We start from the raw sequence: 18,704 nt of genomic DNA, 5'->3' as shown, positions 1-18,704 counted from the left end.
TAATCATTCATGTTAGTCATTTTTAGTAGTATTACTTATTAGCTAGTCATATATTTTAACTCAGGAATAAATTAGTCATTTATGTTAGTCGTTTTTAGTTGGGTCTCTTAATATTGCTAATTTTTGGTAGTATTTCACTTGGAAAAGTTGTGGTGACTAACGTTTTTAGTCACTTAGTCACTAATTTCACCATTTTCTACTAGTGACTACACCATTTTTCTATGGAGTATATGGAACAATATGTTGCAATTGAATTCCATGCTTAGTGAAAAAGTTGATGAATTTTTTGTTAACATATTCTCCACCATTATCAGATCTTAGCTTAAGAATTTGATGTCCAAATTGTTTCTCAACGAAGGCCTTAAAGGCCAAGAACATGTTAAATACTAACGTAAGCAACTAATTCATATTATTTTAGTTCTTGTTAAGTAGTCATATTTTTGTTCCTAGACTATATTAATCATTCATGTTAGTCATTTTTAGTAGTATTACTTATTAGCTAGTCATATATTTTAACTCAGGAATAAATTAGTCATTTATGTTAGTTGTTTTTAGTTGGGTCTCTTAATATTGCTAATTTATGGTAGTATTTCACTTGGAAAAGTTGTGGTGACTAACGTTTTTAGTCACTTAGTCACTAATTTCACCATTTTCTACTGGTGACTACACCCTATGGAGTATATGGAACAATATGTTGCAATTGAATTCCATGCTTAGTGAAAAAGTTGATGAATTTATTGTTAACATATTCTCTGCCATTATCAGATCTTAGCTTAAGAATTTGATGTCCAAATTGTTTCTCAACAAAGGCCTTAAAGGCAAAGAACATGTTAAAGATTAACATAAACGACTAATTCATATTATTTTAGTTCTTGTTAGGTAGTCATATTTTTGTTCCCAGACTATATTAATCATTCATGTTAGTCATTTTTATTAGTATTACTTATTAGCTAGTCATATATTTTAACTCAGGAATAAATTAGTCATTTATGTTAGTTGTTTTTAGTTGGGTCTCTTAATATTGCTAATTTTTGGTAGTATTTCATTTGGAAAAGTTGTGGTGACTAACGTTTTTAGTCACTTAGTCACTAATTTCACCATTTTCTACTGGTGACTACACCATTTTTCTATGGAGTATATGGAACAATATGTTGCAATTGAATTCCATGCTTAGTGAAAAAGTTGATGAATTTGTTGTTAACATATTCTCCGCCATTATCAGATCTTAGCTTAAGAATTTGATGTCCAAATTGTTTCTCAACAAAGGCCTTAAAGATCAAGAACATGTTAAAGACTTCACTCTTGAGTTTTAAGAAGTATACCCAAGTGCATCTGGAGAAATCATCAATGAAAGTTAATAAATACTTGTAGCCAGAGAATGAAACAACTGGAAGTGGACCACATAAATCACTATGCACAAGTTGTAAAGGGGCTGAGGCGTGCCAAGAGGCACATTTTTCAAAACTACCCTAATGATGATTTTTGAGTACACATCCAGAACAAACACCATCTCTGTAAGATACCATAGGAAGACCTGTCACCATATTTTCTTTACATAGATTTTGAAGTGAGCGATAGTTTAAGTGACCAAATCGCTCATGCCAAAGTTTGCTTACTTCATCGTTATGAGAAATAAATACCAAAGGAAGAGTTGAAAAACCAAAGTTATTAAACTTATACAACCTTGTAGAACCATCAGCAATGTGAGTAGCTAAAAGGTGTCTAGGATCTCTTAGGTCCTTAATTACAACATCATCAGGTAAAAATTCAACGATTTTACCTTCACCTAAATGAGTTATCTGATATATAGATAGAAAGTTGTAGGATAAGATAGGAACACATACTACATCATTAAATTGACCATTTTCTAGATGAATAGCTCCAATCCCTACAACACTGAGAGATCTATCATCACCAACATATATATTTTTGGTGTTACAATCATTTAAAGAAGAAAACATGGCTTTGTTTTTGGCCATGTGATGAGAAGCTCCAAAACCAATGAGCCACTCATGAAAATGATAAGAAATATATACATTTAGTGCATAACTAGGCCGAGATGCTTCATAACCACATGCAAAAAGTGGTTTTCCTGAAGATGAAGTTGAAGTTGAATAGTGCTCCAAATGGATGTTATGCTTCTTCATTGTTGCTTCCAAGGCTTCAATCTTCTTAAAGCATTTGGCTTCTAAGTGGCCATCTCGATTGCAAAATTTGCAATGTCTATCAATCTTCTTCCCTTTGTTTTTATTTGCCTTATCATTTGTTGAATTGATTTTTCATTTTGAGACTGAAATTGCTTAGGACCCTTGTTTGGTTTAGGACCATTCTTTTTAGGGTACTGCTTCTTAGGATTCTTTGAATTTGGTTGTTGATGGGATGCTAAGGCTTTCTTAGAAGAGTTTCTAGTGTTAAGAAGACCAAGATGTAAGAGTTTTTCTTGTTTTCTTATAAAATAATCACAAAAGGCATCAAAAGAGGGGGACTTGTAGGCTTGTCCTTGACAAATAAAGGCTTCTTGAGTAGAATGGAGGGTGGAAACAAACACATTGTAGGTTGCTCCTAACTTCGTAAGAATGGAAAAGATAAGACTACCATCTTCTTTCTTAACCTTAACACTTTCCAAGAGAAGTCTAAGGGTCTTAAACTTGGACAAAAATATTCAATGGGAGAAAAATTATTGGGGTCCAACATAAACAACTCATTTGCGAGTTGGTGGGATCTAATTTTATTTTTAATTCCAAAAACTGTATTGATTTGTTTCATTATTTCATCAGGGGTATCAAGTTCTGCGATATGGAATCTAAGGTGTGGAGAAATAGACATCCCTATCAACCCACGTGCTTGATCTTGCTTATTTTCCCATTTGGCTTGCTTATCTTCATCTTTAGGTTTAGACTCTTAGCCTAAGACTATTTTATAAAGACCTTTACTTCTAAGCAAATCCACAATGTAGGACAACCATTGGAAGTAGTTGGTGTTGTTAAGAATAACTTGGCATGTACTTTCCATTTTAACATAAATTGAATCTGTAGATGATGAAACTAAGTGTTCCAATGGAAAAATCTTGAAAAATTAGGCCAATTAAAAAAAACGGCTTCTAGATGAATAAGTTATGGCTTTTTGAAGAAAATTTGTTGAAGATGCTGACGAAGTACGTGAATGTTCGAAAGTGAATGATAATGTTATATTTTAAAAAAAAATCTCCCCCTTTCCAAACTTAATCTAATTAGCTCACTTTTAAAAAAGATTACTCTATGTGGCCCACTTTTGTAAATAAGTGAAAGTCACTTTTACAATGGTACCTTATGAGCTACCCACTAAATTGTAACTTAAATAAAAGATAAAGTGACTTTAGAATTATAAGTGACACACTTTTTATTATGGATGAGAAAAATTTTACATAAAGTAACTTTAAAATATAAGTTACATGTGCTTTTTGAAAAAGTAACTCAACAAAAAGAAAGATGATGGAGGAGCATTCAGCTCAACAATTTCATTATATTCTAGTTAACTTAGGAGTCTTGTGTTTTCAAGGAAGTTGGATTCCTATATATCAAATTAATGTAATTATTAATGTTTTGAGTGATTGGAATAGGAATTAACTAGATATTGTGAGGATATTTGTAAATGCTCTCGAATGTAAGACAACATGAGCGGTGATGAGTGATTAGTGGGGATTGAGAGATTTGTAAATTAACTGTAAGTCTTAGATTAGGAATTGGTTTCATGATTTGTGGAATTAAAGAGGATTCTTAGGGATTACTGGAGTCAAAAGTGGAATTAGAGGATATTTAGGATTTAGTTCAGTAGATTACGGATTTGAACCAGAATTGGTTAACAAAACCTTTTGTATAAATGCAAGCCTAAAAGGCATAGAGAGGGTCAGTTAGACAGTCAGAGTTACTTAGTCAGAGTCAATTAGTTAGTCAGTCAGTCAGTTAGGTCTACGGTAGGAAAGGAAAGGCCACTAATATAGAATATTAGGCTAAGAAGAAATTCCTGTGTAAATGTTTGTTTATTAATACATATAACGCAATTTATGAGTTTGTGTGATGTGTATTGAGTAATTGAATTATAGATTGTGTGTGGACTAGTGTAATTCTGCGTAACATATGTTGCAGGTAATAAGAGAAGAAGTGCAGAGAAGAGTGTCATGGCTTTACACACAGAAAGTATTGAAGAAAACCTTCAATATTACAGTCAAGGTATAACTGTAAGGTTTTCTAAAACCTAAGAATTTATGAAGGAAGCATCAAGGCACGAAGAAGTGAAGTAATAGAGCGAAGATCGAGATCCGAACAAGTGAAGACCATAAGGCGTGAACAAATACGCAGGTAAAAAGCTGAATGGGCTATTACACAATAAGAAACAAAAAAAAGTAATAGTGCACAAGAATTGTTGGATCAGTCGGATCAACGAATAGGATTAATGGAAGATGAGTGACGGAGATCTTATCGCAGGAGATTAATTTAATAGATGGATGGATCACATAAAGTCACGTGTCGATAGAAGAATAGAAAACGTGCAAAATGATGGAGTAGTCTTGAAAGGATGGAAAGAAATATCTCACACGCCCTAAAGGTGGAAATTCGTTTTTCTAAATTCTACGCGATTAACTTTAACGGCTCACATGTAGCACGAGAAAACTACTTTTCTCGCACGCTCTTGATCTGATATCGATTGTGCAAGTATCTGTGAGAAATTGCACGATAGTCGTTGGATCGAGCAGGATTGATAAAGGATGGAGATCGGCCAAGCTGGTTGGTGAGCGGGTGACATAATAGTTGTTGGATTGAGCAGGATTGATCAACGATGGAGATCGGCCAAGCTATTTGGCGAGAAGGTGATGCGATAGCCATTTGATCGAACAGACAGATCGACGGTGGAGATTTGGAGTGCTTAAAGTCAAACGTTGAAATGAATACGTGAGCTATGCGACACGTGGTTGACGATGATTGCACAGGTTTGTTGTGGATCAGAAAGTAAGGAAATCCATGGGTATAATCTAATTAAGATGTGGTTTATTAGTTTCTGCTTAAGAATTTTAATTAAAGAGAGTTAAACCTTCGTTATGGAAGGTTTTCCTAAGTATGTAATCTTGTAATTCCTGGGACACATAGTATGACATGCAATTTTATTTGCATAGTGTGGATATATGCGGCTTAGGGTGCATCATTACTTATATGCAGCTTAGGCTGGCATCATTTGGTATCAGAGCAGAACAAGGAAAATTTGTGTGTAAGAATTCTTTGAGAAAAATTAGAATAAAGTTATGTTTTGAAGGTATATATGCAAGCAAGAGGACATTAGATTTTAAATCTGACAAACAGTAGGCACAGAGAGATAAAGTGTAGCAGAATTTGCAGATGTAAAGGAAACAAAGAAAAATCCATTCAAAGTACATGTGAATGGTAGAACAAGATCATGCAGAGGTCTTGAAGGTATGATGATATGTTTTTGTTTTAATTTGGTTTGAAGATTGGAGAGTTTGTGGTCTTTATATTGTCGCATAGATAGCGGCATTAAGAGGTGAGAAGATTGCAACAACCTAGAGAAAGGAGTGATCAATTGGTTCCAAAGGAGAGAACCAGAGAGATGGCAAAAGATTGAGCTCAGAGGAGAGAAGCTTAGTGAGGTATCATGTAGCAATGGGGACTTTTTACTGCAGAGGTTTTGTTGTAGCTCACGGAAAGATCATAAATAAAATTCCACAGAGGATGTGGGTGGAATTGCTAAGGGATGAGGAGAGATGCTAAGAATTTCTAAGTGAAATAAGAGGTGGAAAAACCTAGTATTTCATTGTGATTGAAATACAAGAGGACAATTTTATTCTTAAAAGGTGTAGATGAGTTGAATCCTGGAAGGAGCAGAGAGAAATGCTCAAAGAGGTTTGAGAGAATAGAGAACCAAGTGCTTGCCAAAAGACCAAGTACAAAGGAGAGCTTGGTGAGGTAAGTAGTAGCAGGGAGGACTTGCTGTTATAGAGGCTTTAATGCAACTTATAGTAAGTGAGTGAGGAACTCATGAAGATAGAGAAGAAGATGACTACTAATAGTCATAACAGAGATAACAAAGGTTTTGAGGAAGACCACATTAGAAGAAAAGTGAAGAAGGATGATGCCAAGGCGAATGGCAAGAGAATGAGTCAAGAGGAGTGTGACAAAGAGATTACGGAGTTAAAAGAACAACTCAATGTATTAAGGATTATACTAGAAGAAAACCAAAGACAAGGTTGGGTCTTGAGGAAAAAGGCAGTGAAGTGGTCTAAGTTACAGAGAATGCTACAATAGAAGCAAGTGAACTAGATGGTGGAAAAACTCAAAGAAGATGAATTTGAAATGGAAGTTTCCATTTATGAAGCAGAACAAGGTGAAGTTTTGGGTGAAGGTGAAGGCTGGAGATTTGTGGAAGGTCTTATGAATTATTATGAGAATTCAAAACATCAAGGAGATATGATGACTGAAGCATCAAGTGAGACCACAAGGTCTTATGTTTTTAAAACTGATAGTTTGTGCATGATTGCAGGAGAAAAGAAACTTTCTGAAGATGTCTTCAGAATGAATGAAGATATTGAAGTAAAAGGTGACAAATAAAATTTCTCAGAAGAGGAAGAATTTGACTGGTTACAACAAAAAGAGTTTATGGATGAGTTACTTAAGGAATATTGTCTTAGGGAGGTAATCTAATGAATTTTGATGAAGGACAAATGCAGGAGAATATTAATGCAAATGATGGGGCAAGGATAGCTCTTGAAGAAGGTTTACAGAGAGAAAGCAAGGAAAAGTGTATTGAAGAAGAAGGACATCTACTGAAAGATGTTGAGAAAGAAGAAGTCTATGAAAAATATTTAGCAAAGGGAGAAAGGACATCTGATGATTGGTCAATAACAAAGGAAGGTTTTACAGAGGATGAGCAGTCTTTTGAAGCTATCAAAAGTATGGAAGAGTATCTTTCAAAAGACAAATACTTTGAAGTAAAGAAGGATGGAGAATGTCTCTTAAATTGGAAAAGAAGTGAATTATTGTAACAGAAAGAATTTAGAAATACATTGACGTTTAAAGCTGTTACAACCCGGGAACAATTTCTTGTGAAAGAAGGAGATGAAAATCAGTCTGGAGCGCTGATATGTGAAGCAACAGTTGAGACTGTTGAATCTTGTAATTTTCAATTTGATAATTTGTGTATAAATGCAGGAATTATAAGTGATGATGAAGTACTTATGAAGTGTCAAAGAGAAGTTGATTTGTTGGAATATTTGCTGGAAAACTCAGAGTATGATAGTGTGATTGCAGAGGAAGGAGTTCACAACAGTGGACAAGAGTAGAAAGACATCATTGAAGCAGATGGTGTGGAAGAGAGACTTGCTGACAATTTCGAGAGTCCTTTAGAAATTTCTTTGAAGAATCAACATACTGATGTGCTAATAAAAGAGGAAAAATTAGAGCAGTATACTGAAATGTTACCAGAGGAAAGAAGAGGTAATAAGGCCTTATATTTTTAATTTTGATAATTGTGTTATGATTATAGGATTTGATGAAGATGAGACAGACATGTTTCAAGTTGAAGAGTCAGCTTTAAAACTGAAGAAGACTGGAAGTTGTCAGGTCAGACATGTTGATGAGGAAAAATAAAAGCATGAAGATACCATACTTGAAGAAGTTAAACTGATTGACATAATTAGTTAAGGAAGTTAAGGACAATTACTGAGGGTTGTCAAAGAAAAGGAAAGAGATTATGTTGGAATCAATGAACAACATAGTGATGTATTTGAGAGGAATCAAGTACAAAGAAATTTGGAGGACAATTCATTTTTTGAAAGTAAATTTACAGATATTGAACAGAGGTTGTTCGGAAAGTCACGAGAGGGTAAGGATGAAAGGGCAGTAGTAAGAATCCAACAAATTCAAAGAGAAGACAATAAACAACAGTTTGAAGATGAGTGGGAAGAGTACAACAACAAATGGCAAAGTAATTATTAGTCAAAAGATAAATTGGACATAGAGATCGAAATAATAATAAGATTGACGATGAAGGTGCCTCGGAAGAAAACAACAGTAAGAAGTCCAAGGAGCAGCAAAAAGAGAAATACCTCAACCGACTGTGAAAGTATAGCTAGTGGTGTAAAGCAACATAAAGTGTGCAAACCTGGAGAACCACAACAAACAACAACAACAACCAAAGACAAATTATAGAACAAATTATGGGATCCAAGAAGAAAAAGGTTAGAGGCACATGATCATGAGATCATGATTATTTTAACCTTGGAAGTCTGATGCAGGAGCATTCAGCTCAACAATTTCATTATATTCTAGTTAAGTTAGGAGTCTTGTGTTTTCAAGGAAGTTGGATTCCTATGTATCAAATTAATGTAATTATTGATGTTTTGAGTGATTGGAATAGGAATCAATTAGATATTATGAGAATATTTGTAAATGATCTCGAATGTAGGAGAACATGAGTGATGATGAGTGATTAGTGGGGATTGAGAGATTTGGAAATCAATTGTAAGTCTTAGGTTACGGATTGGTTTTGTGATTTGTGGAATTAAAGAGGATTCTTAGGGAATACTGGAGTCAAAAGTGGACTTAGAGGATATTCAGGATTTAGTTCAGCAGATTACGGATCTGAACCAGAATTGGTTAATATAACCTTTTGTATAAATGTAAGCCTAAAAGGCATAGTGAAGGTTAGTCAGCTAGTCAGAGTTACTCAGTTAGGCCTACGGCAGGAAAGGAAAGGCCACTGATATCGAAGATCAGGCCAAGAAGAAATTCCTGTGTAAATGTTTGTTTATTAATACAGATAACTCAATTTCTGAGTTTGTGTGATGTGTATTGAGTAATTGAATTATAGATTGTGTGTGGACTAGAGTAATTTTGCGTAACATAGGTTAGAGATGTGTAGAATTAGAGAAGTGTAGAGAAGAGTGTCACGACTTTACACACAGAAAGTATTGAAGAAAACCTTCAATGTTACAACGAAGGTATAGTTGTAAGGTTTCCTAAAACCTAAGGATTTATGAAGGAAGCATAAAGGAGTGAAGAAGTGAAGTAACAGAGAAGAAATCAAGATCCGAACAAGTGAAGACCGTAAGGCGTGAACAAATACGCAGGTAGAAAGCCCAATGGGCTATTGCATAGTAAGAAACAAAAGAACGTAATAGTGCACAAGAATCATTGGATCAGTTGGATCAACGAATAGGATTAATGGAGGATGAGCGGCGGAGATCTTATCACAGGAGATTAAGTTAATAGATGGATGAATCACATCAAGTCACATGTCAACAGAACAATTGAAAACATGCAGAATGATGGAGCAGTTTTGAAAGGATGGTAAGAAATATCTCACGCACCCTAAAGGAGGAAAGAGGTTTTTCTAAATTCTACGTGATTAAACTTAGCGACCGACACATAGCAAGAGAAAACTACTTTTCTTGCATGCTCTCAATCTGATATCGATCGTGGAATTATCTACGCGAGATTGTGCAATAGCCATTGGATCGAGCAGGATTGATCAACGGTGGAGATCAGCCAAGCTAGTTGGCGAGCAGGTGATGTGATAGCCATTGGATTGAGTGGGATTGATCAACAATGGAGATTGGCCAAGGTAGTTGGCGAGTGGGTGATGTGATAGCCGTTGGATTGGATGGACAGATCGACGGTGGAGATTTGGAGCGCTTAAAGTCAAACGTTGAAATGAATACGTCAGCTATGTGGCATTTGGTTGACGATAATTGGATAGGTTTGTTGTGGATCGGACGGTAAGGAAATCCACAGGTATAATCTGATTAAGATGTGGTTTATTAGTTTCTGCTTAAGCATTTTAACTAAGGAGAGTTAAACCTTGGTTATCGAAATTTTTCCTAAGTATGGAATCTCAAAATTCCTGGGACACATAGTGTGACATGCAATTTTATTTTCATACTGTGGGTATATGTTGCTTAGGCTGCATCATTGGGGTATATGCGGCTTAGGCTGACATCAAAAGACTTGAACCCAAGACCTCTATTCTCATAAAGTAACTTTGGACCAAGTGAGCTAGTTTAATACATTAGTAATTTTTGGAAAAGAGGAAGAGTTTTTTTTTTTCACTTACTAAAGCTTTGGGGTGTGTGCTTACTTGGAAAACCTTTTTTTACCTACAAAACAAAAAAAACTACACAACTCAAAACGAACATGCAAAAAAACAAGTCTTAAACGGCTTAAAATTAGATTTCGCCGGAAACTAAATATTTTGATCAATGTTTCTGATTTTGCAAGATCACACTAAGGCACTACAGAAAAGAGCATACCCATCAGAAAAATCCTTCCTTCCTAATCGCACAGAGTTGTGAGGCAAAGAGAATACACAAAAATTAAAGGTATAGAATCGGTAATAGAAACAGAGAGATAAATGAACTGAAATAAATAGAGAGATAAATAACTAAAACTGCAAATGAAGACTGTATACCTCCACATCTTAAAAATGGCATAGCTAGGGCTACCAGAAACCTTTTCGTGTGAAACGAAAGGGGATCCTCACTGGAATAGATGTTCCTAACAGAATATAGTAGTTCTCTCGGCCCGAAAGCAGTAAAAAACAATAGATCTAGGAAAAGACAATCAGATGCAGTTGTACCAGCTTCGGATTTGGATCACCAACGGATGCGACCCTCAAATAGTTTTGATACCATGTGGTAATTTACAGGGTAAGTTCCTTAGATAGAACACCAAGAGACACTGGTCATAAATTGATCACAATTCAATACACCAGTATGCTTGACGTGGTTAAAACCCTCAAAGAGAGAAACAATCCATGCCCTGATCCAACGCAGCCACTTCAGGCAGTTTATTAATGTAATAGAAAGAAAATTACATAAGCATCTATCATGAACAATCACCTTACAAATGACCTTCCATGCTATTTAAATAGAGATCATGGACCAATCGAGTGTTAAGCCATGGGTCAAATGTCGGTAATACCGAGGAGAGAATGAACCATTAGATCACTTCATGTCTAGAACATATCGTGACCGTTAGATTGTAAGTTACAAAAGTACAAAGTAAAGAAGCACACTTTACCTAACTTTATACTAGACTGAGTTATACTTAACAATTTCCTATGTGTCAGAATAGCCTAACAAATTTACTTAATTAAAAAGCTTGGTTAATCTTTTATCAATACTTATAAAATCTATAGCTACAAGATATATATTTCTAATTATTTTATCATACCTCTCTAATTATCTTCTCACACATATATGATGATTGAAGAATCCATTGTTTTGAACGCTTGCTTTCCCAATGAGCTAGCTATAGTGAATTGTAAGCTTATCATTAACCAAAAGTTGGTCTCCTCCACTGGTGTATAATGGAGATCTTCTATGTACTTTTAATCATTATAAGTAATACAAATACTTTTGGACCCATGTTCAATCTCCTAATTGTATTTAACATGGTATTTTGCAGTAACAGTGACACTCACCTAATTGCATTAAAAATCAATTACTTAAACTAACTCCCACCATAAAACATAAAATTAGTTACCCATTCAAAATAATAATAAAAATTTAGAAATTTATTAATACGTATTAATTGTGATGTAATACGAGCACATAATTACAAAGATAATATGAAATACAATTTGATCTCATATCGTCATAGGTAACATTGGAAATTTAAGCACAGATTAAAGATCACATATATTTATTCTAAAAGTTTACATATTAGGAATTTGAATCCAAGCCTGTAACATTTTGATTTTAAATAATTATGTAAATAAAATTTAGTTTTGAACTATTTTTATGAATTTAAATTTAGATGTCAATTCCCACTTTTTCTAACAGTTATATACGCAATTCAAAGGTCAATTATATTTAAATTTACCTTCTGTTATGTGCATTGAGATTTACTTAGGAAGCATTTGAGTAATTAGTTACACCATCCATTAAAAAAATTCCATATTCATGCAATCTATATGCCAAACAATCGTTTCTCATTTGGAGTGTTATGTACATGTTGTCCAAGTGTTCATCATTTCTGACTGGAACGGTTACGTACATAAATTTAGTTTTCGAAATATTTTCACTGCTTAAGAAAATTCATGTACCCAATTTGAAGCCATGTTGATATCAATTTACCCTCTAGGTTTGGTTTCCACGTGGTTAACTTGTTCTCTTCTTTTCTACCATAAATACTTCAAAATAATTTCCTTTCATGTTTTCTGAATAAAACATTGTAATAGCATTTAAAATAAAATTTTCGATGTTGCTATATTAATTGAATAAAACATTGTAATAGCATTTAAGGTAAAATTTTCGATGTTGCTATATTAATGGAATAAAACATTGTAATAGCAGTTAAGGTAAAATTTTCGATGTTTCTATATTAATTAAATTTATATTGACTTAAATAGATTGGTTATATATCAAAAATATTATCTTTTAAAAATTGTAGTTTTTAATTTAAATTTTATATACTGGAAAATGTCTACACAGTTTAATCTTCAATTTCAAATTAAAATAGCAAATAAGAATTATTTATATATAAGTTTATTCAATATTCCAACTTCTTTATATTATATGATATGTATTATGATTATGAATGATTAAAATTTTATTAAATTAATAATAGATAGAACATTTATATATTTTTTAATATTAAGTTTTAATTTATTAAAAAATATATTATTTTAAAAATATAATATAAATGTGATTAAAACACTAAAACAATAAGAAAATAAATTATATAATTAATAGTATATTCAATATATACTAGTTATAAATTATAATACGAAGATTACAATTATTTAATTAATGCTATATTTAATATATTTTTGATATTATGTATATCCATCTATATTATGCTAATTTAAAATTAAAAATGTAATTAATTTTTAAGAAAGTAACTAATTTTAATTTTAAAAACATGAATTATAATACATTTGAAAATTATATTTAATTTATTAAGTAAATTTATAGCAAAATATTTTATTTTATATATATATATATATATATATATATATATATATATATATATATATATTATATTTAAAAAAAAATTGGATTCACAATTATAGTGGTATGAAGTCTTTTTGAAACATGTGGTTAGAGGTTCAAATGACTAATCATATAAATTATGCTTTGGGAGACACATGAGTTCACCTAAAGATATAGTAGTAATAATCGAAATTGACATTGTCTACAAACCCCACCAAATTCCCCTCCATAAATTCACCTAAAAATTAATAACATGTAACAATCCAATTAACACCATCTATAAACCCCAACAAAACACACAAATTCGCCTAAAAATATAATTATCAAAATTAACGCTCTCTACAAACACCACCAAATTCCCCTCACTCAATATATAATATACTCTTAACTCATTCATTCTCATCACATACCAAATTCCCCTATCTCAATATATAATTTACTTTTAACTCACTCATTCTCATCCTACTAAAACTTTAGTCTCACTCATCCACTTTCTTTTATATATATTCACTCACTACTCAAGATTTACTCAAAAAGTCTTTTGCTTAACTTTCAAGATTTTTAATGACATCCTTGTTTATATGTGAAAACAGTATAAAGTGAGCACATAAAGTCACTTAAATTCAGGTAAACCTGGTTTACGTGGCCTAATAATTATTCATCACTCAATAAAGACTTAGTTGCTCATGTGAGAAGCGATCTCATGCTGTAATGGGCCACTGAATCCTCATCGAATAACCACCGCTCACTCCGGTATATAGAAATTAAACTTGTAAGAAACCATGGAATATGCTTTGTAAATGGAGCTATACCTTTTGGTGTACTGTACATAAATTATCGAGTATAAAGACATGAGAGATTCAAGAAGCCGGAAGCAACAACGATTTATACCTGAATAATACTTATTTGGTATTTACAGTTGCGATATGTGACAGGAGGTTGCTTTAAATCGACGTATCGACCCACGCTGAAAATAGGAGTCGTAGTTGAAATGGCTTCTGTCATATGATTGCTTGGGTTGACTCATTTCACCCCCGCCCTCCACAACTCCTTGTCACACCTAAAAGTGAGAAGAACATTCCCTTCCGCTTCGTCTCAGAAAAATGGACCTGCACTCACCCCACCTCTGAAGCTTCTTATTTAATCTCACGCTTCACACATGAGGAGTGGTATTGTTCAAGCTCGGACAGAAGCGCTTTTATCAACCACAGCATGGTTGATTGATGGATCTTTATTCCAAAAGCACTCCAGCGTCGTGATATGAGTTTCAGTATATTGCATTCACATCAGTGAGGTATACATATTCTCAAGTACTCCATTTTGTTTTCTTTGCATAGGAAATGTTTTTGTGTATCTCATTTACAATCTATGAAGTTGATCACCATGTTGACAGATTGTTCCCTTTAAATCAGTTTGTCTGTTCAGGTACAGAGAAATACAAATCCCCATTAAGCCCAGAAGTGCATATTCAATTAAAAAAGCGCATCTATTCCTCGGCTTCTGACAAAACCCTACAATTTCTAGCATCTTAAAAAGTTCATTGAATATGTTAGAATATAATTGCCAGAAAGCAGCCTTATAATATAGTAAACTTGGCTACACAGTGCAGAAAAGTGCAAGTATCTGCTTTTTCGGAGTGAGTATGGGGTGCAAAGAAAGTAGATTCTTGCGTCTGCTGGTGGTGATGGTGGCGGCGGCAATGCAAGCATGCGCGACACAAAGCAAGAGCACAATGGAGAAGCACTACAGATGGCAGATAAAGTATGAATTCTGGTCACCGGATTGCGTGGAAAGAATGGTTATTGCAATCAATGGGCAATTTCCAGGACCCACTGTTCGTGCCAAAGCTGGCGATACAATTGTTGTGGAAGTGGAGAATCTGATGCCCACTGAAGGCGTTGTCATACACTGGCATGGCATCCACCAGGTCCTATTTTGGACAATATGGATTCTGCATGAACACTAGTTTCAATGTTTTGATCATGGATTCTGTACTATATTGTGTGGGCTATAATTATATAGGATTTGATTTGGTTGTCATGATGGCAGATCGGGACTCCGTGGGCAGACGGAACTGCAGGCATTACACAGTGTGCCATAAACCCTGGAGAGACTTTTGTCTACAAATTCCTTACAGAGAAGGTTCATTTATAGATAATAATCCAATTTTCATTTCATGATTTTACATGTCTGTATATAAGTTGTAAGGATAATTGTAATGTATATAAGTTGTAAGGATAATTGTAATCTAATGTGTGTAGCATTTGAATTTAATTTTATTATAGATTTTGGAATATGATGAACAGTAACCAAGCCTATTAACTTAAGTTTTTATCCAGTAAATTTCAAGAATATTTTAAAACATGTAATAAAGATAAAAATAATAAGAATAGCCACGAGTAACCATATGGATATGAGACTCGTGATAAGTATTTGCACTTGATCATGAGGTTTTGTTATTTTTCCATAATTTATTGCTTAATGGATTTGTGTTGCTGAACAGCCAGGGACATACTTTTACCATGGACACCATGGTATGCAGCGAACTGCTGGTCTTTATGGGTCTCTCATAGTTGAAACCGGTGAGAATGAATCCGAACCATTTGAATATGACGAGGAGCTGAGCATAATCATCAGCGACTGGTGGCACCAAAGTGTGTATGAGCAAATGACCGGTCTTTCTTACGTACCTTTTCGTTGGGTTGGAGAACCTCAAGTGAGTCTCACATATTAACAACATCATAGCAATACTCAATACAAATGATATACATTTTTGCAATCTGTTTGCTGAAGTGCCAAAGCCTCATAGATGAAACTGGTGGAAGGTTTACTATAACCTTGGAAACTAATATGGGTTTTTTTATATATAGATGCTTCTTAAAGGCTATATTCATATAGATTTATAATGGTTAATATTTGGTTGTCTCTTTAGTAGTTAAATGATTGCAAAAAGAATAGATCTCTTATTCAAAATTTTATAGGCTAAATTACTATAATTTTAAAATTAAATTATTATTATAATAATATTTTTCATAAATGTGCTGACAGATTATATCCTCTGAACTTAAAAAATAATAACAATTTTCTATAAATGTATCAAAAATTATATTCTCCATTGCAATATACTATAATTATTAATTAATTAACATATTTACTAATAAAATAATAATGGGTTAATTAACATGTTTACTAATAAAGTAATGGGTTATTTGGTGTTTCTTTATAGAGTGAAGGACTATTTGGTGAATTTTTTTTGTCTTTATTTCGTTGATGGTTGGTGAATTTTTTTTGTCTTTATTTGGTTGATGGTTTTATTATTTTTCAAACATTTTTATTATTATAATTTTTTTTAAATATATTAATTCATATTTATTATTCCATATCATTTGCAAAGACCAATTTTCAATAAGATATGAACAGTAACACACCATAAAGCTTGAGCTAGAGGACGAAACGTTCTCTATGATTATTTTATAATTTCATCTTTGTTTAATTATTTTTAATACTTAAAAAGTTTTGATATTTTTGAAATAATACTAAACCTTCTCAATAACTTATGTAAATTTGATTTAATAAAATATAATATTTAATATCTCCTTATCCTCTCGATGGACGGTATGTCTGAAGGTATGCCGAAGCTGATAGAAACCTGATATTTGATTCAGGAACCCCATTTCTTTATGGACTTTAACTAACCTACAAGTGTGAAAAAATTAAATTGGGTGATTTCTGTAAAATTACAACAAAAAAGGTAAGGGCAAAAGTATCGCGTCATCCAACTGAGTTAACCTAGTGAGTATGCGGTAGAGTGAACCATCAATCAGTTTCAGCATGCAAATAATGGGAACTTTGGTTTTGCAGTCGTTGCTGATCCAAGGACGTGGAAGGTACAACTGCTCCACAGGGAACTGCAAGAATCCACAGTGCGCCCCACATGTTCTCTCTGTCAGAGCAGGGAAAACTTACCGTTTGCGCATAGCAAGTGTGGCTTCCCTTTCATCTCTCAATTTCCTTATTCAGGTGGAGTACTCTCTTAATTAGTTTGTCCACCAATCGAAATCCGCAGTAGAGAAACATTCATATTCGTTATGGTAGGCCATATACAAATACATCTCCATACATTTTCGTACGTTTCTTTTTAGGTTAATGACTGTTTTTTGAAGGCTTATTTGGTATATAATTATGCACTAAACATTTGTTTTATTGATTTGCAGCGACATCAAATGACCATTGTGGAAGCAGATGGCAACTACGTGGAACCCATACAAGTCCAGAATCTGGACATATATTCAGGAGAAACATACTCAGTTCTTCTTACAGCAGACCAGGACCCTTCAACAAATTACTGGGCAGCTCTCAACGTAAGAGGAAGGCCTCCCAAAACTTCTACAGGGCTTGCAATATTAAACTATCTGCCAAATCCTTCTACAGTTGTCCCTCCCTCTGTTCCTCCACCCAGCCCTTCTTGGAATGACCTTGCATACAGTAAGGACTTCAGCAGAAAGATTGTAAGCAGAAGGGGGCACCATACTTATCGGGCTCATTCTGTTCCCCTTAAAAGCGACAGAAGCATTTTCCTACTCAATACCCAAAACCGTGTAGATGGTTACATCAAATGGGCCATCAACAATGTTTCACTGGCCTTGCCATCAACTCCATATCTGGCTTCCCTCAAATACAGACTTGGCGATGAGTCTAGTCCTGCTCCCCAGAATTACCAGGCAATCAAAGGGTATGACATAACCAAACCTCCTCCTAATCCCAATGCAACCATAGGAACTATGATATACAATTTTGTGTTGAATAGCACAGTGGACTTGATTTTGCAGAATGCCAATACTTTGATTCCAGATAATAGTGAAATTCATCCTTGGCATATTCATGGTCACAGCTTTTGGATTTTGGGTTATGGAGATGGTTTATTTGATGCAGACAAGGACCCTCTCAGCTATAATCTCAGGAATCCTCCACTGAGGAACACAGTCCCTCTGTTTCCTTATGGATGGACTACCATAAGGCTGAAGGCTGACAATCCTGGGGTTTGGGCTTTTCACTGCCACCTTGAAGCCCATCTACACATGGGAATGGGAATTGTTTTCTCACAAGGAATTGAACATGTTGGCAACCTTCCCCGATTTACTATGGGGTGTGGATCTACAAGAAAGTTATTTCCTTGAGGGGCAAGCATCATCATCTTCTGGCATTTCCTCCTTCCATGCATACTTTTGGCGAATAGTCTGATTTAAAACTTGACGACTAATTATAGGAATAAATATCGGCATAAATGGCAGTACATCAATAGCTCGTTGATGTAGAGTCCAGCTTGTTTAGAATAGAAAAGCATGTTACCTTCTGAGTTATACACGTTTTGGCATGGAACTTTTATCTCCATTCTACGTTTATTTACCACTTTGCATCTTAATTGCGATCAGATAACGCTTCTTCCTTTTGTTTTTATGACGTTAGGCGAGGCCAATTATGTGCAGGTTGGGCATATTATTTTACCTTTTTTAAACTCTTTGTTGAGGACATATAAATCCTTTCTTCGTTGACGTGGTTCTCATGAGTATAATATTTTTGTGTTTTTGGGTTGACATGGTTCTCAGGTTTAGTTTAACTGGTACATTTTTTTTAATGTTTTACTCATGTAACCATTAAATATGGACTATTGAAATTCTTTTTTTTTTGTTAATGATGATATTTATTTAACTTTTAAATTATTGGA

At 33.9% G+C, this 18,704-nt stretch overlaps 1 protein-coding gene across 1 annotated transcript; it reads left to right on the top strand.

Annotated features, from left to right (window-relative positions):
- Positions 1-14,410: 14,410 nt before the first annotated feature.
- On the top strand, positions 14,411-18,384 carry LOC149262122 (L-ascorbate oxidase-like). Its single transcript, XM_089383412.1, has 5 exons — positions 14,411-14,906; positions 15,029-15,121; positions 15,483-15,695; positions 16,841-16,999; positions 17,194-18,384. Exons 1-5 carry the CDS (start codon positions 14,622-14,624, stop codon positions 18,154-18,156), a joined length of 1,713 nt encoding a protein of 570 aa, XP_089239538.1. The 5' UTR covers positions 14,411-14,621; the 3' UTR covers positions 18,157-18,384.
- Positions 18,385-18,704: the final 320 nt, after the last annotated feature.

The sequence above is a fragment of the Pinus tabuliformis genome, chromosome 6 (assembly GCF_031772625.1).
Source record: "Pinus tabuliformis cultivar Carrire ecotype Pingquan chromosome 6, CPIR1, whole genome shotgun sequence".
Lineage (NCBI taxonomy): Eukaryota > Viridiplantae > Streptophyta > Pinopsida > Pinales > Pinaceae > Pinus > Pinus tabuliformis.
Note: the sequence above shows the minus strand (reverse complement) of the source record. Positions and strands in the feature narration are given on the sequence as shown.

Excerpts from the sequence above, each read along its gene's own strand:
- LOC149262122 (XM_089383412.1), top strand. The coding sequence starts at position 14,622 with ATGGGGTGCAAAGAAAGTAGATTCTTGCGTCTGCTGGTGGTGATGGTG. Across the intron at positions 15,696-16,840 it reads GTTGGGTTGGAGAACCTCAA|TCGTTGCTGATCCAAGGACG; the intron begins GTGAGTCTCACA and ends TTGGTTTTGCAG. Across the intron at positions 17,000-17,193 it reads CTCTCAATTTCCTTATTCAG|CGACATCAAATGACCATTGT; the intron begins GTGGAGTACTCT and ends ATTGATTTGCAG.